We start from the raw sequence: 27,892 nt of genomic DNA, 5'->3' as shown, positions 1-27,892 counted from the left end.
AAACTAACAACAAGAACAACAACAAGTTACTCACTTGAATGTTTTTCTTCATTGTTCAGGTAACATCAACAATCTGTTGTATCTTTTACTCATGTTGATCAGTTGATTATGATAAAAATTGTCACTTTTTATCAATAATTAAATTACTTTTTCCATAGAACTTGTAATATTGATTAGTTATTGAAAACAATCAACTAAAACCAAAACATCAAAAAGTTTTCACCATAAAAACTGTCAACATTCATGGACACTTTATATTCATCGTTATGATTGCAACCCTTTTGTTTCATCACATTGGACCAATCGTTTAACACCAATTAACTTTTATCAATAGTTACTCATTAATCATCAATAACCATTAACGACAATTAAATCACATCTTCCTTGTATTTAATCAACAATTTAATTGCTGTCTCGTTGTATCAATAATCAAGGTAAGTCTACTTTTTATTTACTCTTTGTTTTCCTTTGAGTGTCTTTTTCATCATTTTATTGACTTGATTAATCAAGTCAATAACCACAAGCAATTTAAATTGCTTGTGGTTTAATTATTTTAAAATGTTACGAAGATTTGTCTCCATCAACTCGTCACAATCATCCACCAAATAATGACAACAATCAGATTATTTTTTTAATTGTTACATTCAAAACAGAATCAAGAGTTGAACATCAATATGTTTACCTCTTTTTTTGCAACAACGCAAAAAAAAATGATTAAGTTAATTGTTGTTACTTTGTTGATATCGTTAATTACCAGCTATAAATTTCATTAACAATTTATAACAGTTTATTGTCAAATCCTTAATCATAACAATCAAGACAACATTCAATTAGTTCACTTTTCTCAAAATATCAAAACTCTGTTATTTAGTTGATTGTAATTATATTATTAGTAATTAAGAAAAAAATTTTAATTGTAAATCATATATTTGATAGCGGAGCAATTTAAATTGCCATGTTGATTAACAATACTAAGTAATTATTTTGCTGTATAGTTAATTAAATTATAGTGATTAAAATGTATTTTTCAAATTGTTATTGTGATTAACTGGATTAATCTAATCAATTCTAATTAAATCTAATCGTTAATGTCATCAGAGGCATTGGATTGATATTTAATTGCTTCCCAAAATTTATCATTAAATTGTAACTGATTAGATTAAAAAATGGGCAAAGTTTAAACTTGTCGTTGATTTTAAATTGTAATTGAAATCAAGGGTTGGATTAAATTAAAAGTTGAACCATTTTTGATCCAATTTACTGATTAACTCAAGGAATTAAGTGACCAAATTTTTGATTAATTTAATGATTATAATCAAGATTATTATTAATTACAACAAAATGGTAAACCTTTAATTTGAAGTTTTTAAATTATTGTCCAGGGTAAATTTTAGATTCAAATTGTATAATCATGACGATTAACTGATTAGCTATTCGGGAGTCATTTTAGTTATTAATAGTAATTTAACCTTGAAATTAAATCTATTAACCAATAAAACCGATAACCTTTTAATCCCAATTGAATATTGATCACTAATCTCAATTAATTAGCAGAGTAAATCTAACAACAATTAATCAGTTAATAACAGTTAACATATTGTTTTTTTTGCTGTATTCATATTGTTGATGATTAAAAAAACCAATCCTTAATCAAGAAAAATTTATAATATTATAATAGTTTGATAATCGCAATTTATTAATTGTTCATGGTTAAGGTTTTGTTTCTGTTGTTTGCTGATTGATTGTTATTGTAATCAACTAATGGTTATTATTGTAATCACACACAAAGTCACTGATTCACAATTAAAATCAATTTTTTCTTCTGTTTCTCGCATTTCAATTGAAACTAAATTAACTTGATCACGAACAATCCTCGAGGCAATGATTAGGGATGATGTTGATTAAGATGAAAAGGAGATCAGTTAAAAGAGGTAAATGGATTTAGAAACTAAATTATTAAAGATACAAAACTAATTCACTCAACCAAATTAAATTGTTGCAAGTTTTTGATCCAATTTCGGAGATGATCATCAAAACAAATTAACTACAACTGATTTACTTAAAAATAAATTGTGGTAAAAATTATCACACATTCACAATTGAACAAAAATTGATTCATTGATTGTTGTTACCTTGAAATCCAGTTAATTACCGGCAGTGATAATATAACTTAAATCACGTTACAATACAAATTCAATCATAATATATATATCATGAAAGTGTGTTAATTGTTGTAAATAAGAATTGAATCCAAATAAAATGTTAATTGTTAAATAAGGTCAGTAATCAATATCCGTTTCCTTTGTATCTTATTGATTACAATCAATGTTTCTTACTAATAATTGGACAATTAGATGACAACAATCAAAGTGATCAAAGTGTATCTTTGATTGTATTTGATATTAAAAAACTAATTGTGAAATATTTGATTACGTTTAATTATCATTTGTTGTTAATACTAAAAATATTAGTGATAATTGTATAGATGATTGTTTAATTTAATCATTATGGTTAATTGTACAATCAATTGCAGCGGAATATGATCAGTGAATGTTGGAAAATTTTCACCAAAAATAATGATCAAATTGATTGCAATTACTATTATTTGATTAGACTAGCTTGATATTAACTTTATGGTTAATCTCAATGATGATTAGTTGATTGTTATCATGAACATAAACCTGTTTAAATTGTTGAACACAATTAAAGGTTTACATCATCAGTCACGTTAAACGATATTTAATGTTGAAAATTTGATGAATTTACATATATTATTTAACCTTTTCACAGGAAATGCTATTCTTTACCATATCGATCTGATAGTTTCTTGACCATCAATATCATCATCATCATTTTCATGACTGTTGACCAGTGTTGATTTTCAACAGTCAAATTTTTAATTCATTCATCTTAAACCTTATATCAGAATAAGATTAAGTTCATTGATGTTTTTTTTTTGCTGCTTGATTGTTATCCAGTCTTCCCATTGATTGTTGCCTGATTGTTGGCTGATTGTTCATTGTTAACTGAATAGTTTTCACACTGGGAAATTTTTTCAGTCTTGACTTTCTCTCTCACACACATTAAACGTGGTATTCACAATTTAAACGATGAGACTGATTAACTTAATTTGGATTAAAATGTGCTTTTCTTTTCAGGATCAATGATCATGCTTATGAATATACAATTAGCTAATCAAAAGATTTCTGTTAATCTGGTAAAAAGTTCTGAGAAATTCAAGTGTTAATTGGATTATTTTCTTCCTTCTGTTTAATTGTAACAAAAGTAATTATTATATTACAATAAATAGATTGTGTTAATTGCATGAAAAAACAACAACTCTCTTGGGCGCAAAAGTTGATTCAAAAAGTGAGATTACAATTAAAAATTAATTTTGATAAATTAAAGTTTTCCATTTGAATTATGAAAGTCATCGTTGGGTATATCAAGTAATTAAAATGCTTGTGTAAGTACAATTTCATAAAGTATGAAATTGATTGTGAAAATAAGTGAATCAGAAAAAAAAATCACAATCGAATAGAATTAGTTTGATTGTTGATCGAACAATTTTTGGCAATCAGTTAATTTCACGCTTGTTCCATTCTCGTGAAATAGGCGATCTTGTATAATTCGACTGAATAATTTCTCATCCATTTACCGCCTCGAATTGTTTGTCCCAGAATTTCATCTTTCCACCAACCCGAGGGAAGATAAATATCCCTGGTTGTTTTTCCCATATCAAGAATCGGAGCGACCAGAATATCATTTCCAATTGAAAATTGATCGTTAATTGTATAAGTCTCGGGAGATTGTGAATCTAACCACCAAATGGGTCTAACTATGGGCCATCCTTTAGTTAGATGATCTTCCATACAGTTTTTCATCACAGGTAATAATTGATGCTCTCGAATATTGATAAACTTTTTCACCAATTTAAGAATGGTGATATCTCCGCGAGGAGCATTGGACAGTTGAAGAACTGGTAAGAAAGTTGCCAATTCGAACCACCTTATGTATAATTCATCGGTGGTTTCATTTGTATTCAAAATGGGTATGTCACCACCCACTGAACCAGGGTTAATTATCGGAAATCCAACAAGGCCGATGGATAGTACAGTTGGAATAATCGTTCGTAGTGATCGCCATGAAGACTCGAGAGGTGCTATCCTGATGAAACCAGGTATTCCTTTGGTTCCAGCTGAACTATCCATTCCGAATAGATTGTAACTACTTCTGGCAACACTTTTATAATAAATTTGGTACATATCGGGATTAATAGACCTCGAACTGTCGGGAATGTAAAAATGAGGCATTCGAGATACTTGAATTCCTTTAAACAACAATCCATGAATAGAGTAATCGGTTAGATTGGTTAATCTATTTTCGAACCATCCTCGAGTCGTTGAATTGATTAGATTGATAACAGCGCAAAGTCGAGTCGATTCGGGGTCACATCGGGTGATCAACGGAGTTTTCAAGTGCTGATGGGTGAAAACCCGATTCTCGGTAAAAGCCTCAGTGAACAGTGGTGATGATAATTCAATAAATGGTGAAACAGATAACAGTATTTTAAATCCTCTCCTCTTCAAGATAGTAAACTCTTTGGATGGTTCAGGAAATTGAGTTGAATCGATTCTTAAATCTCCAATGAACTTTTCCCATTTCATATCAATCAATAGGAATCCTGGTTCGATACCAAAGTCGACGATTTTAGTTGAATAGTTTTCCATCTTCTCATGATTTAAAATAGTCATAACTTTTTTATCAATATTCCAAATTGGTTTTTCCAGGAAAATTGATTGTGGTATTATCGATACTTGTTGTTGATCACCAGCAACTAGAGCAGTTTGATTACGAGTTTTGGCCAACCATGTACGGGATACATGAGTATGAAGATCATTAACATTAGATCCTGTACAAATGGTGTACTCTAAATTTGGACGGAAACCTTTGGTATAATCGTAAGGATATGTATTGGTACGAGCTTCCAAACAAAGTTGTCGATCGGGTAAACCGTTGGTCGAGGTTGAATTGAAGCTAAAAAACAAGGGAATATGTAACGGGACACTGACACTGATTCCTTTCGATGAGAACCAATAACGTTTAATCACTTGACCTAAAGGTGAAAATTTACCTTTACTGTGATTAGTAACGAAAGCGGTGGCATTATGAGTCCAACCATTAAGTGGCCATGGGGTTGAAAAGGTTTCACCCATACCGAACCAGGAGCCATCACCTAAATTGATACAATCTTTTAACGGTGCGGCTGTATGGGAATAGCTCTCCCATGAAACTCTGTAACAATTAATATCCGATTCTTTTGGTTGATGGTCAATTGTAAGATGTGCTCGATACTCCCAATCACGACAAATTGTCGGCTGTTGATCGTTTAAATGTTGAATGTAACAACTATAAGGTTTAATGTCGAAAGGTAAATTGACACCGTAATTAACTTTGATGAAAGGAGAACCAGTTGAATCGAGAAGAGTAAAAACTCTTTGGTCTTCGTGGAGGAAAATTTTGATGGAAAGTGCCTTGAGTAGTCGACGTCTTTGGTCCAAAAGGGTTGTACTCATCACTAGAACAATAATACAGAGAAAAAATAGAGCCACACTAATACGATGACGGAACTCAGGCCTTTTGGATAATTCGAGGATCATTGAGACTCGAGACATTTTCACTGGTTCCTTGATAATACCCGATTCACCGGCAATTTTCCAGGTTCCATTATCTTCACTCAACTGTAAGACAGTTCCCTGAGATCCTCGGCGACGAGAGGAAGATAATTCTGGTGAAGAGGGAACACTAGCTGATTTCTTTTGGGATCGACCATCTTTAACAAGAAATTCGTTGCTTATGGCTGATTGCATGATTACAATATTCTCGACAATACAAAAGACAGGAACAATTAACAAAAGAGTCAAAGGAGGCACATTGACAACACAAAGAGAATGAAGAGAAAAGTTCAATCAAAATGGATCAATTAAATCAACGGTAATCCAACACAATTGAGACCAAAACGCTGAGGCAAGAGAAGGGAAGATATTCCAAGGTCCAAACAATTGACAAACCGATTAACTGGATTTCCTTAGGAAATGAGATAATGAAAAGAAAATCAGAAATCAACAATCAATTCACAACAATTTAAAACATTTTCCTACATTTACCACTTAAAAGTAACAGTTGAGGTGAAAATTGATCAACAATCAGTAAAGTTTGACACTATTTTTTCAATCTCGTTTACGACATGAATGAAATACAGAAAATCAAACTTGTAACATATTCACCATGTTAATAGTATATGATATTTACTGAATTAGATTGGGCTCATTAATTGTTGATATCAATTACCAGAGGAAATTTATATCCAATCGAAATGAAAATTGTCAATGAAAAGGTTTTTCTACTTACATTTGTAGTGATTTAATTTTACCAAAAAGTAGAAATCAGTTGAGGCCTAAGCATTGATTTCTTGGCATTAAAGTTGAATCAATGGTTGAAAATGATTAACAATCACCATGAATGTTGGTGTTAAGTGTTAGTATAAATTGTTAAGAATTTTATATAATTAATCCATGTATCAGAAAGAGGAAAACAAAAAGCTCAAAGTGAGAGTGAAGACAAAATCTCATTGAGTGGTTAACATTATCATCTCTCTCTCTCTCTCTCTCTCTCTCTCTTTATGAATTGAGTGTTTTTCAATTGCATTTACCTGTTTGTCTCTCTCTCTCTTTCTCTTTCATACTTATATTAACCTGTTTTTATCGTCAAGGACTTTAATTGTTTTGTAATCGTCATAATGTAAAGGTAAATACACACAACTAATTAATAGTAATCACTAATTGTCAAGCGATTTTTTTTTACAAAAACGCAACATGAAAATATTGTAAGGATGAAATGAGAATCAGTGAATACTACAAACCTTGAATGAGACTTTTTTTTCAACGAAATATTAAATTGTTTCAACTAATTGTTGTGTCAATTGATTAATTGCTTGTAAAAAGATTCAGCAACAAGGATTTAGATTATAAATAGTTGTTTGAAGTTTATTTCGTAATTTTCAATAGTTCATCAGTAAATTATTGATAATAATCTGATTATCTCATTATAAAATAAGTCTAATTAGATTAGATCAACAAATTAACCTGTGAAGAGTTAATTGTTATAATGGTAAACATACACTTCAAATTATTGATTAGATTATATAATCAATTAATTTCGTTGCTTTTCGGGTGAAAGTTCACTGGCTGATGTAACGTATCGGAATCGTGGGTTAAGTCCACTTGGGACAATCAAGGGTAATGATGCTGGAATTAAAGGCTTGGGGGCGGCAATTGTTTCCTTTGGTGCTGAAGCAGCGGCAACAACAGCTTCCGGTGGATTCTGAGCATCTAATGTAACGGCAGCTGAGTTCATGCTCTTAAGTCCTGGTTCATTTGATCGGATTTTAGTTCGGAAACCTAATCGATCGGCGATATATTCAACAACTCGATAAAGTCCAGCAGCATCGGTATAACCATATGAACCCTTGATTACTCCGTCGTTACCGGCCTCTTCCTTGCGATATTGATTGTTACCATAATCGTCTTTAACATTATAACCAAAAGCATAGGGTTCCATTGGCTATTGACAATTTAAACAGCAATTAACTTTCAAAATTTCAATCAAACATTAAAATTATTCACTTACTTGATAATCATCTTCAACTGTGTTAGAACCACGAACTCGTGATCGAGCCACAGCGGCATAGCCATTAGAAGCCTCGACATTTGGTTCACCGACAAGATGATCGATCTTTGTTTCTGTTTCCTTTTGAGCTGATGAACTGACAATCAACATGAAACAAACGGCAACAATATAAGAATTCATTTTAATTTTTTAAACGCGTGTTTATGTTAAACAACAATTAGATTTGATTAGATGATGTTCACTTGGTTAAAGTTGATTGTAAACTGATTTAATACCAACAATCGATGGCTCCTTTTAATATATACTCGAGGGAAATATTCTGTCACTGGGTTTGTTTTGATTTCTCTTAAATGTCAAGCTAATTCGACTAATTGATTAAATATCATCTCTAATATGATTACTCATAATTAAATGGGTGTTGGTGTCATCTTTGATTATCCTTGATTTTCACCTACAATTAGAGACAAAAATCGTTAACGATTTCTTATATTGTGTATCTTTTTGTTTCGCCAAATCAAATGTTAATTGTAACAACGAGACAACAATTAAAAGACGCCTTAAATTTGATCTGATTACCAAATATTATTGTTGTTGATTATCTTCATCATCTCAGATTAAAATGATAACAATTAACATTCCAAGTAAGGAATTGATTAAATATCAACACAATTTTATTTCATAATGATGATGATTAAATGTTGTCATCACTCTGTCACCTAACCTGATTATCAGATTAAGTTTATCATTAACGACTAATTATTGAACATCTTAATTGTTATTAATTGTTGAGGTTATTAAGTGTTTAAGAAAATTAAGTAACCAGACACAATTAAAAAGGTGAAAAAGGAATGAGAAGTTAATTTAAGGTAAATTTCATTGATGATCTTTAACTAATTACCTTGATTTACAGTTAATTAAGTCATTGTGATGATATGGTAATCAAGGATAAGTAAATTTAATCCAATGAAACTTGAGTTGAATTTTGATCAATTTAAATCATTTGAATGTCTTTTATATGATAATTGATTAGTTTTATTGAGATTTGAATTCGAGATCCGAATGTTTTAATTGAGAAAATTTTATTGATGTTTAGAAATAGAAAATTTCTGCAGAATTTAATTTAAAATTATCACATCAAAGGGCATAAATCACAGAAAAAACATGAACTGATTTGATTATTTATAGAAAATTTTGAAAGATTCTTCGAGTAATAAAGTTCTTCCGTTTTTGTTCATCACTTTATCTAAACGATATCGAAGGTTTCAAAGTTCGTCAGAATCACCAATATAATTTTCTTTCCATTAATTCGTCCCCAGTCTAACGATAATGTCCAATGTTCTTTGAACGATGCTGCCGAAAAGAATGCGTGTATCTAATTAGATGGATGGAGCGGTAGAACTGCTCTCCATAAATAGTCAGAGAAAAATAATAATAACATGATAAATTTCATAGAAAATTTTGAAATTCGTAAAATGAGCTCAAACAATTTACTTTTTCCCTTTGATGATGTCGATGTATCAAGACGATCCCATCAAGTTTTTTCGCTTTAATCATTACATTATTTGACAATTTAACCACGAAATTGAACACAATCAAGAGTAGAAATTACATATCGGTAACTGTAATGATTTCCTATTGTAGTTTTTTCAACAATGAGTTTGATTTATAAAAAATATTAATATAACTTCAACCATTGAGAAAATATTAATAAAAGAAAGTTGTAATTGTATTGATAAAACCATATTAATCTCTCGAATGTTAATTCATTAAAACTTGATCAACTTTTCTTTGTTTGTTTATTTATTTTTTCTTCAATATCTGAAAATCAAAATCTTCAAAATGAATTAGAACTATTGAGTCCTTGAAAACTTCATCGATCAATGTTAAACCATCCAACATCAAAGACGAATCTTCATTACAAATAGATGATAAATTTTCGAGAGAAAAAGAAATTGAATCTCGAGAAAGCAATTGACCAATTCGTTATTTGATTGTCAATTGCGTCTATTAAAACAACGATAAGTGCAACTCGAACTCGAGTGAAACATTTAGAAAGTGACTTATTATTCGGCTCAATGAGTTGTGATCTTAATAATTTCTGATTTTAGTTAAATGATTTATGAAAAATCGATTGAAGGAGAAAAAGAAAAAAATCTATGAAATCGATTATCGGTTTTCAATCAATTGAATCGAAGATAATCGATTTTATTTTCACTTTGTTATTACTTTTTGAAAGTTTCTTTTTCTTTGTCAATTATTTTTTTACTTTGTTGTTTAGTTTGCTATTAATTGTTCATCAGTATGACTTCGTTGGAATTAAATAGATCTGAGCGTATTAGAGCTGCTCTATTCGATGATTTATCAAGTGACATTTTATACACAACATCGATCGACAATAAATCAGAAACATGTGTCCTTAGACTCTCTGAACCTGCACAAATGATTAAATTGGCGATTGAAGCTTTGATTAATTACCAGAATGACGCTGATTTGGCCACAAGTGCTGTTCCTGAGCTGTTGAAGCTATTAAATGATGAAGATGAAGTGGTGGTTAACAAAGCGACATTAATGGTTCACCATCTTTCGCGAAAAGTCGCTTCCCGACACGCGCTCATCAATTCTCCTCAAATGGTGTCCGCTCTTCTTAGGGCGATGTCAAATGCCGAAGCTGAGACAACCACTTTTGCTGCGAGTATTTTACATAATTTATCTCAACATCAACAAGGTCTTCTAGCGATTTTCAAGTCCGATGGAATCTCTGCCTTAATTAAGCTTCTCACCTCTCCAATCAACCGAGTTGTTTACTATTCCTTGACAACGATCTACAACCTGTTGCTTCATCAAGAAGGATCAAAAATGGCCGTTCGACTCGCCGGAGGAATCCAAAAGATGGTCACATTGTTGAATCATCCCAATCCTAAATTCCTCGCTCTTTTGACCGAATGTTTAACTTTACTTGCTTATGGAAATCAAGAGTCTAAGTTGATTATTCTCGCCTCAGGCGGTGTTCCAGAGATTGTGAACATTATGCTTGTCCATAACTATGAGAAATTACTTTGGACAACATCTCGACTACTCAAAGTTTTGTCCGTTTGTCAAAGTAACAAACTCGCGATCATCCAAGCCGGAGGAATCTACGCTTTGGATATGCACTTGGAACAACCCGGAAGATTACAATTAAGTTGCCTTTGGGCTTTGAGGAATTTATCTGATTCTGCCACCGATATTCTCAACATTGATCATCTTCTCCAAGTTCTACTCAATTTACTCAAAAGTGAAGATCTTAACGTAGTTGTTTGTTCGGTCGCTATTCTGTCCAATTTGACCTGCAACAATACCCAAAACAAACTATTCTTATGTCAACTAGATGCAATTGAAAAGATTGTTACAACCATCAAACAAGCTGGAGATAGACAAGAGATCGTTGAACCAGCAATTTGTGTTCTCAAACACCTGACACATCAGCATGAGGAAGCAGAAATAGCCCAGAATGATGTCCGTCTTCACGATGGTTTGAATTATATTGTAAATTTCTTGAATCTACCGATCAGTTGGTCACTTATCAAGGGAATTGTGGGATTAATTCACAATCTGGCTCAATGTCCAGCCAACCAAGCGCCATTACGAGAAGCTGGAGTTATTCCCAAGTTGAATCAAATTTTATCCAAAGCTCAACAAGAGAGAAACTCATCTTCAGGATACATGGATGGTGTTAAAATCGCCGATGTCATGGAGGGAACGATGTATTCATTCAAGATGTTAGCTCGAGATGTTCATAATCGATCCATTATCACAGAAATGAACTTAATCTCAACATTCGTGCAACTCTTGTATTGTGACGATGAGAACGTTCAACAATCTGCTGTTGGTGTTCTCAGTGAACTGTCCCTCGAAAAGAAAGCCGTTGACATTATTGAATCCGAAGGAGCTACTGCAGCTCTTACTGAACTTCTCCATTCTAGAAATGAAGTGACAGCCACTTTCGCCGCCGCTGTTTTGTATCGAATGTCCGAAGATAAACCTCAGGATTACAAGAAGCGTCTATCATTGGAACTGACAGCAACCCTTTTCCGTGACGAACCCAATGATTGGACTTCAGCCGGTGAAGTGGAAAACGAGGTCTTACCCCAAGCTGAATCTCACTACGGATCACTCGCCTCTCCCCTCAATCCTTATCCACAATCAATTTACGTCCAAACCACATCAGATATGGATGTTAACAATCCCTATTCATCACCATATTACAACGAACAGGACCAAGTCGCCAATAATGACCAATACTCCGCTTGGTACGACACCGACCTTTAACTTATCAACAATCAAATCAAAAACCGTTTCCAGTGACTTATCACCAATATTTCAGTGGCCTTATCAATTTAATCTTATTACTCTTATACAAATCTGACAACTTTGGATTACAATTTATTATTATTGATTGAGTCTATTCAATGAATCATACTGATGAAAAATTCATGCAGAGGATCAAAAGAAAATGAAGAAATAAGAAGTTACTACTTAACAATAATTTTAATTGCAACAAATTATTTTAATTAAGATTGTTATAATCAACAGTTACTCTAGTTTGACTTACACTAGTAATTGGAAACGATTATTTTTGTTAAGTTAATCGTTTCCAATTACTAATTGTAAGTTACTGTTCAACTAATAAATCACAACAATAACCATTGTAATCTAATTATACGAAGAATTTGATTAACTAATTAGGAAATTATTTCTAACAATTGTTATCTTTAGATTGTAATTGTTACTGTTGACTTTAACTGCATGTTTACAATTAGCACTCAACTGGTCGTAATAAATAATATTGTTAATGATGGTTAATAAATTACGATAACAATCAAGAAACAAAAAATGTTGTCCAGTTTATCATTTAAGAATTAAATTAAAAAGAATCAAAATTAATAATATTTTACTTAACTGATGATTGTAAACTCTAATTGTTGACTTTAATATGTCAATGATCATTAAATCCCTTCATTAAATATGTAAATGATTAACTAATAAGATAAAATTAGCTTAATTGTCATTAAAAGTTGTATCTATTTTTAATCATTGAAATTAACCAACACTTTGGTTCAACTTTTTCACTGAAAGCGGTTTGATTAACATACTAAGTTAATTACAATCAACGGGTAATTATCATTAACTAACCCTGAAAATAATTAAAGTCCCGTTAATCAAGCTAATCAGAATATTAATCAAATCTATTTAAATTTGAACATCCAGTTAACAATCAACAAGAAGCAATTAATTAAAACATAAGTTACACTTTCAAGTTTATCAAACTATTGAAAGTTCAACAATCAAATCAAATCTAGAAAGTAAATAACAATTTAGAGTTTATTAAAATTCAAAACTTAACCAATTAATCAAATTTAAATTGAGAAACAGAAAGATGAAGTCTCTTTTTAATTGTTAACCCAATTAACATGACAATTTACAAAATGTTAACGTTGATGATCAAGTTTAATTGCTTCAAGTGATTAAGTTCCGGTGAGATAATAATCATTATTGTAATCTAAATAATCTTATGAAATTTTCAACAACAACAATTAACTGTATCATGTTGTAAGAATCTCAATGAGAAAATAAGTAGAAAACAAAATTAACTTAATTGTCCAGTTAATTATGATGAGAATCAAATTTTACCATGTTTGTATTATCATTATAATGGTGATAAATTAATTCAAAGTTTCATGAACTTTTCTGGTGATTATCATGCTAATCAAATGAAATATAACCTGATTCCCCTGTTAATGGCTTGCAACAATTACTAAATTGTTTACTCAATAATACTAACTAATTTGGACGATGATGATGACACTTAATTATTAAGATACAATATGTTAATTGTGTCGATCAATTTGATAACAATAACATGATAATACTTTAAATCTGATAAATTACAATGAGATTGAAAAATTGATTTGATTGTATTGATTGAGATGAAATTTACTTAACAATTGATTAATGATCAACTCACACACGTTATCAATTTTTATCAATTCGAGATTACAATTGATCTTAATTACTATTTTTAGATTTAAATGATTGCGTGTTAACTGTAATAATAATTATCCTTCTCAATTAATCTGTCTCTTTATCTATAATTATCCTGATTAACTGTGATTAACTTTAATTATCAATGTAAACAGAATCAAAAGTTAACCTCTATCAAGAAAAGTTTCCGTTTTCATTGTTATCCTTCAATAGAATCACAATTAATTTATCGAAACTGTTAATTGTTTCGACTGATTAAATCACCAAGACTTTACAGAACAATAAAAGCAAACTCAAAATCAAATCTCTACTTTCATTTAGTCTCATCAATCATTTGGATCATTTTAATTGTTAGTTAATCACGAATATTAATTTGACTTGGTTTTCATAATCCATCAATTCATCAAGGATTATCATCTGGTCAGATAATCTCGAGTTAATCTGTTCATTCAATCATTTTCAATCAACTTTAAATCATCTTCTTCTTCCGTTTTCATCTATTTTGATTTAATTTAAATCAATTGAACTGAACGAGTTATCTAATTGTTTATATGTTTGTTTGTGTTGATTGTTGATTAACAATAAAGATCAGATTCTCATAAGTAACTTTCACCATTATATTAATAGTAAATCAAGCTAATCACAATCAACCTGATAATTAACTTATTCACAATCAACTTATTCGTGAACACGATTTAATACTAATTGTTGTTAATTTTTCAAATCATTAACTAGAATTGTAATAAATAACATGATATATTAACAATAGTATTTGTGTTGAAGATTAACAATAATTTAAATTGCTAAAAATGGTCACCAATTTGATTGTAATCGGGAAACTCATTTAAATTGTAATTAAAATGTTGATACTAATCAATCATATTGTTACCAAATCAAATGTTGAGATGAGGTTTGTGATTAAGTTTCATCAACAACCTCATCAATGATACTCACGAGCTCATAAAACACAATTAAAATAAATTGTTACGATAAAAAAACTTTTCGACTAATAATCAATTGTTCAACGATTGAGAACAGTAATCAAGTTACAATCGAGATACGAAAAAAATAATCTAATTTTGATTCAAAACTTGATTTGATTATTTACAATTTACTTGATCAATTAAGTGTCTTTGCCATCAAAAGTTTAAAACAATTAAAATCAGTGAGATTTTGATTGTTACCATAATTTTAACAGTTTAACTCCTACACTCACGAGCTTTCCCCCCCCCTAATTATGATCAACCTTTAATTAACCGAGAAACAAATAAGACAATTATTAAATCATCGCTCAGTAATTTCGACCCAATTAACTTTTTTTCTAAATCAACAATCAAGCTCTATGATATCAAGGTTACGGTTGATTTTCGGGATCAATCAAGACAATCAATCATAATAATCGACTGTAATTGCATATCGAACTAGTTAATTAACTGATCAAATTATGGGGTAGGTTCTGATTAATCAACAAAAAGCTAATCAATTATCAAACAGCATTTCCTATCAAATGACAATTAGAAACCAGGAAGAAATTAGTTAATCAACAGTTGATCAAATATTTGAATTTAGTTGTTACACTTTATGTACTTTTGTTTACCATAGATTAACCCTAACAATTAACTATACCAAACTTAATTAGATGGTGATAAATTGTTCTGGTAAAATGAACAGTAACCATAAAAATTAAACTCACGATGATTTATTAAATTAGTAAATTAATAAACAGCATAAATCAAGAAGATAATTAAGAAAATTAAAATAATCAGAATAGTAAATCCAAATTATCATCACAAAACTTTACCCGATTGAAAGTGAACCTTAATTTAGTTTGATGAAGTTTTCAGTTAATCAACAATCAAGTTGATTAACTTTGGTACTTTTACAATGTTGATATAATTAATTAACGAAATATGATTAAAAAACTTTCGATTAACAATAAATGATAAAGAAAATTAGGTCAACCTAATCAACAATTAACTATTAACGATAAAGTAAATCATTTAAGGTGAAAAGTAGGAAAACTTTTTTCGTCGATTTTTTTTATATTATTAATTTCGTGAAACAGAAGTGAATTGATTTAATGAACCATTAAGTTTATATCAAACAATTTACGAAACAATTAACATCCTCTGTCTGTTACTCACCTAAATCACAATTAACTTAATCATCTTCGTTCATTGTACTAATTGAATCGTAATCCTAATCACGAATCGTTTGTTTCACCAAAAATTTAGATGATTATGGTTTTGTTGACACCTAACGAAAAGATTACAATTAAATTAGCTGATTGTTAATTTAATTACTACCTCAAGTCTATTAATAAACTATTAGAGTTGAAAATGATTTCTGTTCATTGCTGAGCTTTCAAATTTTAAAAGTTAATTGTTGATCATGATGAACACAAATGATTAGTAATTTAATCAACTGATAAATGTTTATAAATAATCAACACATCTTGATTGTTATTTGACAATAATTTTGAACATTTTGTGTTAATTGTTGATACAGCAATCAAGCTAATTGTTGCGACCCTCCTCTTGATTTTGTACAGTTCAATATGATTGATAATGTAATAATCATGTTAATTGTTTGTATCTTAATTGGATTGTTGTAAATTAATGATAATTACTTTCAACTATTTAAAGTTGATTAACATTTAGTTTTGTTACTTTCTGGACAAACTCATCTATTTATAATCATTAATTGTGTCCACTAATAATATTTTATCAAGATTGATCATTTTAATGAAATTAGTTAAATTTTGATGTTTAATTAAATTTAATTTCACCACAATAATTTAAATAATCACATAACAGTTAATCAAATTTAATTGTCTTGGTCAGTTTCATAATGATGATAATTCATCTACTCGGACATCATTAATCATGATAACTATTATATCATGAAAGGATTAACAATTAAAGTTAATCAGTTTAACAGTTTGAGATTAAAATTGACACAGATTAGATGGAATCAAGTTAATTGTGACAATAGGAATCACAACAATCAATTGATCATTTCTAAATGATATCATGTTGTGAAGTCATTGTTGCCATTATGATGATGATGATGATGATGAAAACAGAAATGATCAATTGATTGTTTCAAGAAAATTTGATTAAACTGTCAACAATTAAATCAACCTCCTCGAGTGTGTTAAATCAAGAGTATGATGATTAAAATAATTTCTAATAACAATAAATGATTAAATAATCAAGGGAAAGTAGGATAACTCCTAAAGGTAAATTGTTGAGAATCAGGATCAACCTTGAATTTAAAATCAAATTGATCAAATTGATGATGATGTTGATTCGCGTGTTTAATTGTAATCATAATCAGAATAATAATAATCTGTATTAATAGTTGTTGCAATTAAAATCAATTGGATTTCAATTTCATCATTCAAAACCTTTCAGGTTCATATTAAGATGATCATCTCATGTAACTGGTTTTAAATAATCAAGTTAATCATCAAATGTTTTAATCTGGTTTCTTGTTGTTGATGAGTTAAGGCAACAATTAGTATGTATTATTAACGGTTCCAAGAATTAAGACAAAAAAAAAACCTTTTAAATTGTATTCTAGCCTCGGGCGATTGCCCTTGGATCCTTAATGTATGATTTTAGTGGATTATATTTTGCAACAATTAGGCCAACAATTAACCGGGTTACTATTAATTGTAATCATTAACAGATATTTTATATCTTGGGCCTTTCAAAAAGTTAGATGTTGATTATCATCAGATTATGATTATGATGATAATCTGTTGTTACAATTAAGATGTTGATTATCAATGAAATTTATCAATTGCCACTGATTTTCAGTTAGTTGATTGTTAATTATTAGTTGATAATTGTTTAATGTTAGTTTTTTCAATTGTTACACTTTGTTTTACCTTTGATTATGATCATTGTTTTTTTTTCACTAATTGATTAACAAGGAAAATTAGTTAATTACAGTAGCAATTAATTGTGACACTCCTTTCAATTTTTTTCTCGATTTAATTTTGATTATTCAAGCAGATAATTGTATTGTATTGTAACAATTAGTATTTTTTTAAAGTTAATTTAATGTAAATTGGTTGATTTCAGTAGTTTACTGATTAACTTAAATCAATCATTATCAAATCAATTGTCACCTTGATCAAGATAAATTGTAAAGACAAAACAACTTTAATTCACGACTTGAATTTATAATTAATTTGATTACAACTCTTTTTAATTATTACAATTTAGACAACACTTGATACAAATTAATTTGTCAACCGTTGTTAATTAACGTTGTAAAGCTAATTAACTGATTACTCCTCTCCTTCCTTTACTAATTGTTAGTTGATTGAGTTATAAATTATCGCCAGATTATTGTTAATAATATCCTATTGTCGTTTTTTAAAACTTAATTGTCTCATTGATTAGTTTAATTACACTCACTTTGACTTTTCCTGTTTCTCTACAATCCTTAAATTGTTAGTTCAATTTGATTAACAGTTTCAATTCATATTAATTACTTTAGTCTCTTTGATGATGATCACATCAAAGTTAATTGTAAAGTAACTTAATTGTGATGATAATGAACTTGGATAAACTTGAATTAACTTTTGGTGTTGAATTAGATGAAAATGATTAGGACAACAAATAAGTTAATTTAGTTTCTCCTTTGTTATTGTGTGTGAACGTCAATCAACTGTGATAATTATATTTAGTTAGTTGATTAACATTTGATTCTATTTACAATTAGGATAAACCAGGAAGAACCTTAAAATAAGGTGAAGTTAAATCAACAATTAACCTCCACTGTTGTGTATTTAGCAATTTATAGTTGGTCAACAATCAAAGGTTAACAAAAAAGTTACCCAAGACTTTACTGATTACAATTAACAACTTTAATCTTGATTAATTTCACCAGAATTAACTAATAATGTTAGAAACTTAATTACACGATTCACTGATTGTACTGACCCAATCTATTGACAATTGATTGTTAATCAAGATTAAGAAATGACAATTAGACAAAAATAATAATAACAACAACAACAACAATTGAAAGACAAGGTTGTTGATTATATTTTATTTTTTTTGTAAATTGTAAACAACAATCAATTAATTTTTCATTTTCCCCTTCATGAATTAAACATTTTCATAATTTAATTGTGAGGGTTATTATTAGATCATCATAAATATCAAGTTAATCATCATCAAGTTGTATGAATTTCATGAGAATCTGAATTGAATTCAACAGAAAATCAAATCCCCATTGAGACTTAACATACTGCTGATTATCTAAACGATTGGATAATTAATCACCCAAAATTTTCATTCTCAACAACAACAACAACAATCAGTAAATTGTTGACCAAAAGAAAAACAATTAGTTTCTTAATTGTTTTTCATTATAAAGTAGCAAAAGTTTCAAGTATTGACACTTAAATACTTGACCAATTATTTTGTTTCTAACGATTTTTAAATTGTTGCTGTTATGTTTTTTGTTGATATACACAAATAGTGCTGATGATCAAGTTAATTGTGCATGATAATCGCGGCAAGACAATACAAATTTTGTTTGGTTTAATATGTTGATTGTTCATGTTTTCATTATGGTTTATTTTTTACAATTAAACGTTTTTTAAGGTTATCGTCCGTTCCTGTTGTGTATTGTTAATGTTTTGTTGGCACTCGTAAGGGTTAGTGACATGAATCATATTCAGCACGATGATCATATTATCAGCGCTTTAGTTACATGATATAAAACTGGCCTGAAACATGTTACCTTTATTTTTACCTGTTCGGTTCGAGGATTAACCATCTCAGATTATCATAATTAACATTTTCATGATGAAAGGAAGAGGAAGATAAGTGTTGATTATCATGATGATGAACACGAAGACCTAATTATAAACAATATTAATGATTATCACTTTAAAATTTAATTCACTAATTGTTGTTGTTGTTTAAGGTTTTGATGGTCAATGGTAAAACTTTGTTGTAACTTTTTTCGTGATTGATTTGATTGTTACTTTTCATTTATTAATATATTAAATTAATCAGTTTAAATTGTAAACAATTATTGGGCAATTTTGATTTTGCTGATCAAACTTTTTTGTTTTCTTTTGATTGTTATTGTTTTGCTTTTTTTTTTACTTTGATTGGCTAATTGTTTGTGATTAATTTGATTTCTTGACTTGCTTTTGTGACCATTTAGATCAATTTAATTGATTTAATTGATTGATTGTTGTTTCTTTTTTCTTTCTTTTCCTCCTATTAATTAATTGGATTAAATTGCATAGTTGATTTGGTTTTGCAAATCACAAGGGGAACTTTTTAATTGTGAAATTAAATACTAATTGCAGGCTGGTTAAATTCAGTTTTGATTAAACTATCACATTGGTAACAAGATATTGATTAATTTTAAACTAATTCTGATCACTGATTTGATTAATTAATTTACAATTGAAAGTTTTCTCGAGAGTCGAGTTAAATTGTTGTCATAACAATTTTGATTAGTATAATTTTTCTTGCGGTCTAACAATTAACTGCGATCGTGCTGATGAATACAATTTAATTGATCGAGACCAAATCAATAAATGATTTCGTTTTGATTGAACTTGAAAATTTTTTTTATTCGTCTTGATTGTTATCATGAGTATCGAGCGCAATTGAGTTAAATGATTAGTTGATTAGTTAACTATGATCATGATGATGATATAAATCAATCGGAGGTGCAACAATCAAGAATCGTGTCTGATCTAAATCAATCGATTCCCACTCAATTAGAATTTTTAAATTTCTCTTTTATCACCAAGATGATTGAAAGTTAATTGCTGCAATTGAGAAGAAGAGTTAAAATTAAGTGTGTCTTTCAACAATCTAATCGTTTAATTGTTTAACAATCAAAAACGAAATTAGATGTTCCAATTTAATCTTTTCATCAGAAATTAAAACAAACACTGATTGTGATTAAGGTGATGATTAAAATTGAGTATCAGATTAATTATGATTTTTAGACGAAATCAAAATCGATGAGTTGTTAATTGTTGTCTAAAAGTTAATCAAATCCCTAATCACGTTTTTAAACAGTAAAAGTTTTCAACTAATCAGATACATAATCAATTGTATCATTAATCAAGTTGACAGTAAGATGATGATAATAATGATGATGATTATTGAAAAAAGTGATGATTGTCACGATGATCATCATCGTGATTAACTTAATTGTTTCAAGTGAAAGTTGTAATGTCAGATTAATCACCATGAAAAGGGATTACCAATAAAACCCTTGAAATTAATCTTGAACCATGTGATTAAATGAATTGGGTTATTGATTGATTGTCTCAAAAAGTTTACCTCATCTAAAGTTATCAATAAGCTAATAAGATGCTGGTCAAGAAGCAAGTGACCATCGTCTCATCTGCTGGTCAGTAATCAATCAAATCGAGTGAAAGTTGAAATGATTTGTTGAGATGATAAAAAATCGATACAAAATCAATTGGAAAGCTACACGAGGAAACACAACAATTTGTGATCAATTTAATTCCAATGATTGGTGTTGACGAATTGAACAGATGATGCTGATAGGAGGAGGAAGTGAATTGAGAGACAGATGATGATGAAGATGAGGATGAGGATGATGGAGATGATGGGAACGAGGGAGCAACCGAGAGCTTGAAGGTTGTTGATGAAAATAAAGTTCATTTTTTGTTCCAACACTCCAACGATAAAGTTGAACTCGTTCATTTTAACCTGAAAATTTGTAACCAGTTTTTTTGTTACTTGTTCATTTATTTACTTTCAGATTATCTTCCTGACTTTTTGTCATCATCAACATGAAGATTGATCATCATCTCTCTCGATTAACCTTCTTCTTAATCTCTTCTAGAGTTGTCATCATGTTGTAGCTTCTTATTGTTATTTTTACTTCTTTTTCTTACCTGTTTTTGTCTCTCTTTTTTTTCTCTCTCTCTTCTTACATCATTTGTGTTCCATTAGTTTTATCGGTCCCTTTCACTTGAATAACTCCCTTTTCTTGATCATCATCATCCACCAAGACTAATTAACTGCATCAATTGTTTTCCATCCATCTACAGATACACATAAACAACAAGCGAGTGGTAGACAAACACCAAACCTTTACTTCATGTCTTCAGCTGGGACAACTTTCACCGTTCAACAGGTTCATTGATCATCTTTACCACCTTCATCACCATTAATCTTAATCTTGATCAACATCATCATCACTCTTGTTCAATTGTCAATTCTTTTTGTCATCTTTATCTAATTCTAAAGCTCAAATTATCTGCTGGTTCGGCTCATCAGCTTGTGCACTCGGAGAGCTTCAAATCTTTGGGTTGTTTTTTCTCTCTCTCTCTCTTTTCTCGCTTTTTCTGCCAATACAAATCAACGTTTTTCTTTGTTCTCTCGCTTTCTCTGTTTACTACTTTCTCCTTTCTTAATCCAAGTGAATTTATTTTAATTTTTTCTTCTTAATCTTCCTTGTGACTCATACACACATTATGTCCATTGTGTGTCGGTCATTTAGGCAAAATGCCTGGAAGAAAGATCTTTGTTCGGATTGTTTTAAACCCGAAAATGATCATGTTGATGTTTGTGTCTCTTCCAATGGACAAAAGAATCTAATCAATTCAACCGATTGGAATGGTAAAGTTCAATCTCTACAATCAACCAAGGCCAATCTAAGTGAATTAAGAAAACCAACTAATGGATCAACAAACAGTTTTAATAACAAAGTCAACAATCATGTAAATAGTAATTCCTATAACAATAATAACCGAAAGAAAACCAACCCAACGACAACATCAACAGTCAACACCATGGAGATGAACAGTGAAAATAATATTGTCTCCAATGGGGATATTGTTAATGGTAAAGTTGCCATACTTAATCAACGTAATTTGGATAAATCAGATGATTTATTTGAAACGGTAAAAAGTACAATCAACGGTACTAATCATGGTAAACACATGGTAATCAAATCAAACTCTGCTCCAATAGTTACAACAACAACCAAAATTGTTGGTATTTTAAAGGTGAAAAATGATTCAGGTGATCAATCAAGAAAAGGGTCAGTTAAATTTTCAGTTGATCCAATTGTGATTGGTTATTGTGATGATGAAGACTCAGGTAATGAAGAGTCTGAAGAAGAGCTTGATTATTGTGATTACAAAGGAGGAGATGATGATGATTATTCTGAAGAGGATTCGGAATTTTCTCGTTTAACTGCTTTAAATACCCGATTTAATTCAATCGGTGCTAATCTTCGTGATGCCAAAAACCTTCAAACCTTTGGTCAGATCAACAATCAAAGTAATGGGATCGCTTTTCGTATTGGTGATTTCAAATCAGAAACCAGGAAACATGAATACGATGATACATTAATTGGCTGTAACAGAGTCTCCGAGTTAATTGGTGAAGAGAAACGTGGTAAATTAACTAATGGATCCAATTTCCCAACAACAACAACAACAACCACAAATGGGATCAACGGGTTATCATCATCAACATCCGTTGCAACAACATCAATGGCTACAATTACAACAACAACAACAACAGCAACAAACAATAGTAACAATAATCACCAACACAAAGATAATCATACCAACAACAATGGCAAGTCTGTGATTGAAGATGAGGTGACAATTAACAGTAATGGTGGTAGTTTAGTTAATAATAATGGTCAGGAGGAAAGTAACAATAAATTAACAACAACAAATGGTAAACAAGAGGATCACCAACAGGTTAATGATAATATTAAAAAGTGCGTCGGGAATCAGATTAACAATACAATTAAAGGTGACAAAAGTTCATCAACTTTACCTTCATCATTACCAATCAATTGTAATGTTGTGGTCAACTCTTCTTCTGGGATTAACTCCAGTTCATCATCAACTACAACATCTCAGGGTCAATTGTCGTCAACCTTTAACACCACCACCACCAATAACAGCAACAATTTATCAACCTCCACAATTACTCATAATTGTTTTGTTACTTCAAATGCTGGAAATAATTTTATTAGTGAAAAAGATGAAGTTAATGATACATCATCGTTTTCATCCTCTACAATTAATTGTATGACAAATGGAGGAACCTTGAATTCAAAATCAACTTCCCAAGCCAAAATCAACCACCACAATGAGACAATTAAAGTAACTCAACAACAATTAACTACACCTTCAATTTCATCAACTACTACTATTAATACAATCAACACAAGTAGTTTATCATCAACTCCAATTGTTTCAGTTGCTCCAATGAAATCTGAATCAATTACTGTTAATGTCACATCAACATTGAAAAATAAATCAAATTACCTCGAGTTATCAGAGGAAATTGATGAAATCAAATCAGACTGTCAATCTGTTTCTCTAAAAATCACCAACAATAAGACTGATTTAACTGATGGTCAGCTAATTGTTACCAGTTTACCGATAACCAATACAACTCAATTCGTTGATAATTTAAACGGTGATTCCGGTGTAAACATGAAATCAATTAGTGAAACAACAGCAAAAACAAATGACAAGGTAATCGATGAGATGATTCCTGATATAAATAAATCGTCGCCCATTTCAGTTAATTATGAGGTGGAAAATGAATTATCATCATCATCATCTGATGAAAATAATGAAATTGATGGAAAAGATGTAAAATCAATGAACGATGAAACCGAATCAATTGATTATCCTGTAGATGATATTGATGATTGTTCATCATCAACAATTGATATCACTGATGATGTTATTACAACGACCAATTCAACTATCTCTATCCCTGATGATGATACCGACGACAAAAACGATCGTGATGATAATGATGATAAAGTTAACGATGCTGTACTAACATCATCCGTATCATTAACCTTAACCACTAGAATCAATGATTATGATGATGATAATGATTCTGATTCTGATATAAGTGAAGAACGATCTGTTGAAAGTATCGATGTTTCAACAACCATTAACAATCAAAATAACTCACAAACTAATCAAATTGAGGGTAAAATTAATTCAATTAATTTTGATACCGATGAAAAGACTGAGATTCCCAAAAAACCGGAAAGATCATTGAAATCATCATTAAAACCCAAAATACCATGTAAACCATTATCATTAAGTAATAAGGTCAATGAAGATGACACTATTTACGGTAATGGCATTGATTTAATGATTAACACTGATAATTGTAACAATAAACATTATGAGGTTGATTACTATCGTCAAACTGATTCAATGGTTGATCAGTTTGTTCAATCAAAAAGTGAATTCAATCCAATAACATGGAATCATGTTAACTATTCAAATAATCACAACAATCAGCACCAATCAAGTAGGGAATTACGTCTTGCTGAATTAGCGCAAGAATTGGAATCAGTTCGTCATCCAGGTAAACGTCAAGCTCCTGTTAATCCATCAGGATCATCAGGATCATCAGGATCATCATCATCTTCTTCAACTTCTTCAGCCTCATCAACAACGTCTTCTGCTTCATCACCACTTCATGAAGTCTATGATAGACCTGTAAGGTATAACACTATCAGCCGATCAAATTTACCCGCTCCACCGCCTCGACCACCTCCACCAAGTTCTGGATTGAAACATATTGTCAATGGAGTTACCAATGGATCAAACCTTTTCCACTCCAATGGTAACAAAGACAAGGAGAGTAGCGGTGGAACCAAATTTTCATTGAAAAAATTGTTAAAACTATCCAAGGATGACAATGATTTGGAACACAATGGAGAAACAATTAGTGGTAAAACTTGGAAACACAAGTTTGATCTAGATAGACGGAAAAGTAGCCCAGGTCACAATCAATATCATCTTAATGAACCAGATCGATCATCAACATCAGGTTCATACGAAGTAAATAAATCAATCTACTCAACGGGTCGAGAACGTAGCTATTCATTGAGTGGAAACTCTTGTTTATCTCAATCACAGCAACAACAACTACTAATTCAACAACAACAACAACAATTAAAATCGACCAATGGTTTTCGTCCTATTGTTCCTGCTCGAAGAAGCCGATCAAGTGATATTAATGCTCAAAACAATTCTCATAAAAAAAACAATTCATCCGAAAGCACAACCTTAAATCGTTACAATCCAATTGCCTCACCATCACCATCATCATCAATAACAAATGGTTCCTCCTCAAACAAATCAATCATCAACGGATCATCATCTCAATTAACCATCTCACCAGTTTGCTCACCAATCAATGGACATAATATTTCATCACCTTCACCACCATCAATTTCATCATCATCATCATCATCATCAACCTCACCTTTACCTCGATCAACATCTAAATTAACTTCACCATCCGATTTAATCTTAACCAATCTTAATTTAGATTCTGCTTACACCGTTATTGCCAAATATAATGTAGACACAATTAACCGAATCCTTCACAATTATTCAATTTGTCATCAATCGTATAAGAATATATCGAAAAAGGATCTTTTCTATGAGTCCTTCCGTCTTATTGGATCGGAGGCCAAGATTTACAAAGACGCTTATCTCAAAAGTGAAACAATATCAGCAAATTTTCTGGTTAGTATAATTAAAATGTTACAATTACAATATAACTTCAAGTGATAAACGAAATTATCAATGAACACTTAATTACAATATCTAATCGTTATGTTGATCACCATTGTGTTGACAATCATAATGATACATTGTTTAGGTCAATGGCTGATGAAATACTTTGTAATATATGATTAACTGAATCATTATCATGAATGGTGATGATTTTCATGATTATCGTTCTGGATAAAAAAGCTATTGGCTCATATTATTGATAGTTGAGGTGTATGATTAAGGTGTAATTTAGCTCACAATTAACTGATGATGTGTTTTTTTTACTTGTGATTGGGTGTAAATGTTAAACTGACTTTTAAAAGTCTTTGACTTTTTTTTTCTTTGTCAAAGAAAAAAAAATTCTGACAAAAATAAGATAATCATGGAAACAGTCAAAACAACAATTTACTTGACATGGGCCAATAATCTTGATGACAGTATTAGCTAATTGCAATCATAATAATATGATAATAAATGCTGATAGTTAAACAATCAACTAGTTTTTCAGTTAGTTCCAAGTCTTTATACCGTAAAAATCATTCGCATTCAAATGAACCTTAGTATTAATCTAAATTGAGTTATGATTTACTTGGTAGAATCGTAATTAAGTTATTGTTATTATCTAATTAATGGGAAGGGTGATTGTTCACCTTGAACTGATTGCATGTAAATTGATAAAAACTAATTAAGATCTAATCAACTAATTGCTTTTCTTTTTTGCTCTTCTTTTGTTCATTTTCCACTTTAAGGTCACCCCGTTGGCTTATTCAGTTCGTTCTGAGACTTCGGTTGATCTTCAGTATGGCCAATTCATTGATTCTGATGAGAATATCAAATTATTCGCTCTTAAACCAGAATTTGATTTAATTCTTACACTTGATCGTTTGTTGGACGAAGATTTTACCGAATTAACTGGAAACCTTAGCTCAAAAAGCGCTGCTTTCATCATCTTACAAGCAATCGGTTTACTCAAATACTATCAAGCCAATGGAATTGAGGAAATTAACGAGGAAAAATTAAAATTAACTATGTTATGTTGTAATAAGAAACAATTAACCAACAACATTTACTTTATCAGTCCACCATTTGACTATGTCTCCAATGTCACCAATCGAGATCATTCAAATTCATCGCCATCAATGTCACTTTGTAAATGTGTTAAACTATTGGTTAAAAACTTGAGACGAAAGTTAATTAAATCGGACGATGTTATTAACTATTTGGAGGAAATTTTGGACGACGATAAAGTATCTACACTGTCCATCGCCAAAACGATATGTGAGATGATTTTATTTGAAGTTCCATGGAATTTTGAATCACCAGGAACTCTGGAACTTTGGTTGGACATTCAACGAACTAAATTCATCAATTTGTTAAACTATGAAAACGAAACTGAATCAATGAGCCAGAAAACAGTTCACAATTATTACTTTATGTTATTTTTAACTCGATCCAATATCAACCTATTATTTCAATGTATCAATCAGATACGAGTAAGGCTATTGAATCAATTGTACTGATCAATCAATCAAAAAAAAACACTAATTAACTAATTGTATGTGATATAATTGAAACTCTTTACCG

The 27,892-nt window shown here is 30.3% G+C and overlaps 4 protein-coding genes across 4 annotated transcripts; 2 read left to right on the top strand and 2 right to left on the bottom strand.

Moving 5' to 3' along the window:
* Positions 1-16: 16 nt before the first annotated feature.
* On the top strand, positions 17-27,889 carry LOC128394273 (serine-rich adhesin for platelets-like). Its single transcript, XM_053354578.1, has 3 exons — positions 17-434; positions 21,791-26,278; positions 27,058-27,889. Exons 2-3 carry the CDS (start codon positions 22,217-22,219, stop codon positions 27,826-27,828), a joined length of 4,833 nt encoding a protein of 1,610 aa, XP_053210553.1. The 5' UTR covers positions 17-434; positions 21,791-22,216; the 3' UTR covers positions 27,829-27,889.
* Positions 3,248-6,779, bottom strand: LOC128394274 (myogenesis-regulating glycosidase-like). Its single transcript, XM_053354579.1, has 2 exons — positions 6,412-6,779; positions 3,248-6,087 (listed from the first exon to the last, which is right to left on the bottom strand). The coding sequence occupies exon 2, from the start codon at positions 5,868-5,870 to the stop codon at positions 3,588-3,590; it is 2,283 nt and encodes a 760-aa protein (XP_053210554.1). The 5' UTR covers positions 5,871-6,087; positions 6,412-6,779; the 3' UTR covers positions 3,248-3,587.
* LOC128394278 (cuticle protein 16.8-like) lies at positions 7,020-7,942 on the bottom strand. Its single transcript, XM_053354583.1, has 2 exons — positions 7,690-7,942; positions 7,020-7,623 (listed from the first exon to the last, which is right to left on the bottom strand). The coding sequence occupies exons 1-2, from the start codon at positions 7,867-7,869 to the stop codon at positions 7,213-7,215; spliced, it is 591 nt and encodes a 196-aa protein (XP_053210558.1). The 5' UTR covers positions 7,870-7,942; the 3' UTR covers positions 7,020-7,212.
* Positions 9,903-12,735, top strand: LOC128394275 (catenin beta-1-like). Its single transcript, XM_053354580.1, has one exon. The coding sequence runs from the start codon at positions 9,991-9,993 to the stop codon at positions 11,995-11,997; it is 2,007 nt and encodes a 668-aa protein (XP_053210555.1). The 5' UTR covers positions 9,903-9,990; the 3' UTR covers positions 11,998-12,735.
* Positions 27,890-27,892: the final 3 nt, after the last annotated feature.

Source organism: Panonychus citri, unplaced genomic scaffold (assembly GCF_014898815.1).
Source record: "Panonychus citri isolate SS breed McGregor unplaced genomic scaffold, ASM1489881v1 Contig00139, whole genome shotgun sequence".
Lineage (NCBI taxonomy): Eukaryota > Metazoa > Arthropoda > Arachnida > Trombidiformes > Tetranychidae > Panonychus > Panonychus citri.
The sequence above is the reverse complement of the archived record's forward strand: the minus strand, read 5'-3'. Positions and strand labels throughout refer to the sequence as shown.

What these genes read in the sequence shown, in the direction of transcription:
- LOC128394274 (XM_053354579.1), bottom strand. Translation starts at nt 5,870, where the DNA reads ATGCAATCAGCCATAAGCAACGAATTTCTTGTTAAAGATGGTCGATCC.
- LOC128394278 (XM_053354583.1), bottom strand. Translation starts at nt 7,869, where the DNA reads ATGAATTCTTATATTGTTGCCGTTTGTTTCATGTTGATTGTCAGTTCA. An exon ending in CAGTTGAAGATGATTATCAA is followed by an intron (nt 7,624 to 7,689) that starts GTAAGTGAATAA and finishes AATTGTCAATAG; the next exon opens with CCAATGGAACCCTATGCTTT.
- LOC128394275 (XM_053354580.1), top strand. Translation starts at nt 9,991, where the DNA reads ATGACTTCGTTGGAATTAAATAGATCTGAGCGTATTAGAGCTGCTCTA.
- LOC128394273 (XM_053354578.1), top strand. Translation starts at nt 22,217, where the DNA reads ATGTCCATTGTGTGTCGGTCATTTAGGCAAAATGCCTGGAAGAAAGAT. An exon ending in CAATATCAGCAAATTTTCTG is followed by an intron (nt 26,279 to 27,057) that starts GTTAGTATAATT and finishes TTCCACTTTAAG; the next exon opens with GTCACCCCGTTGGCTTATTC.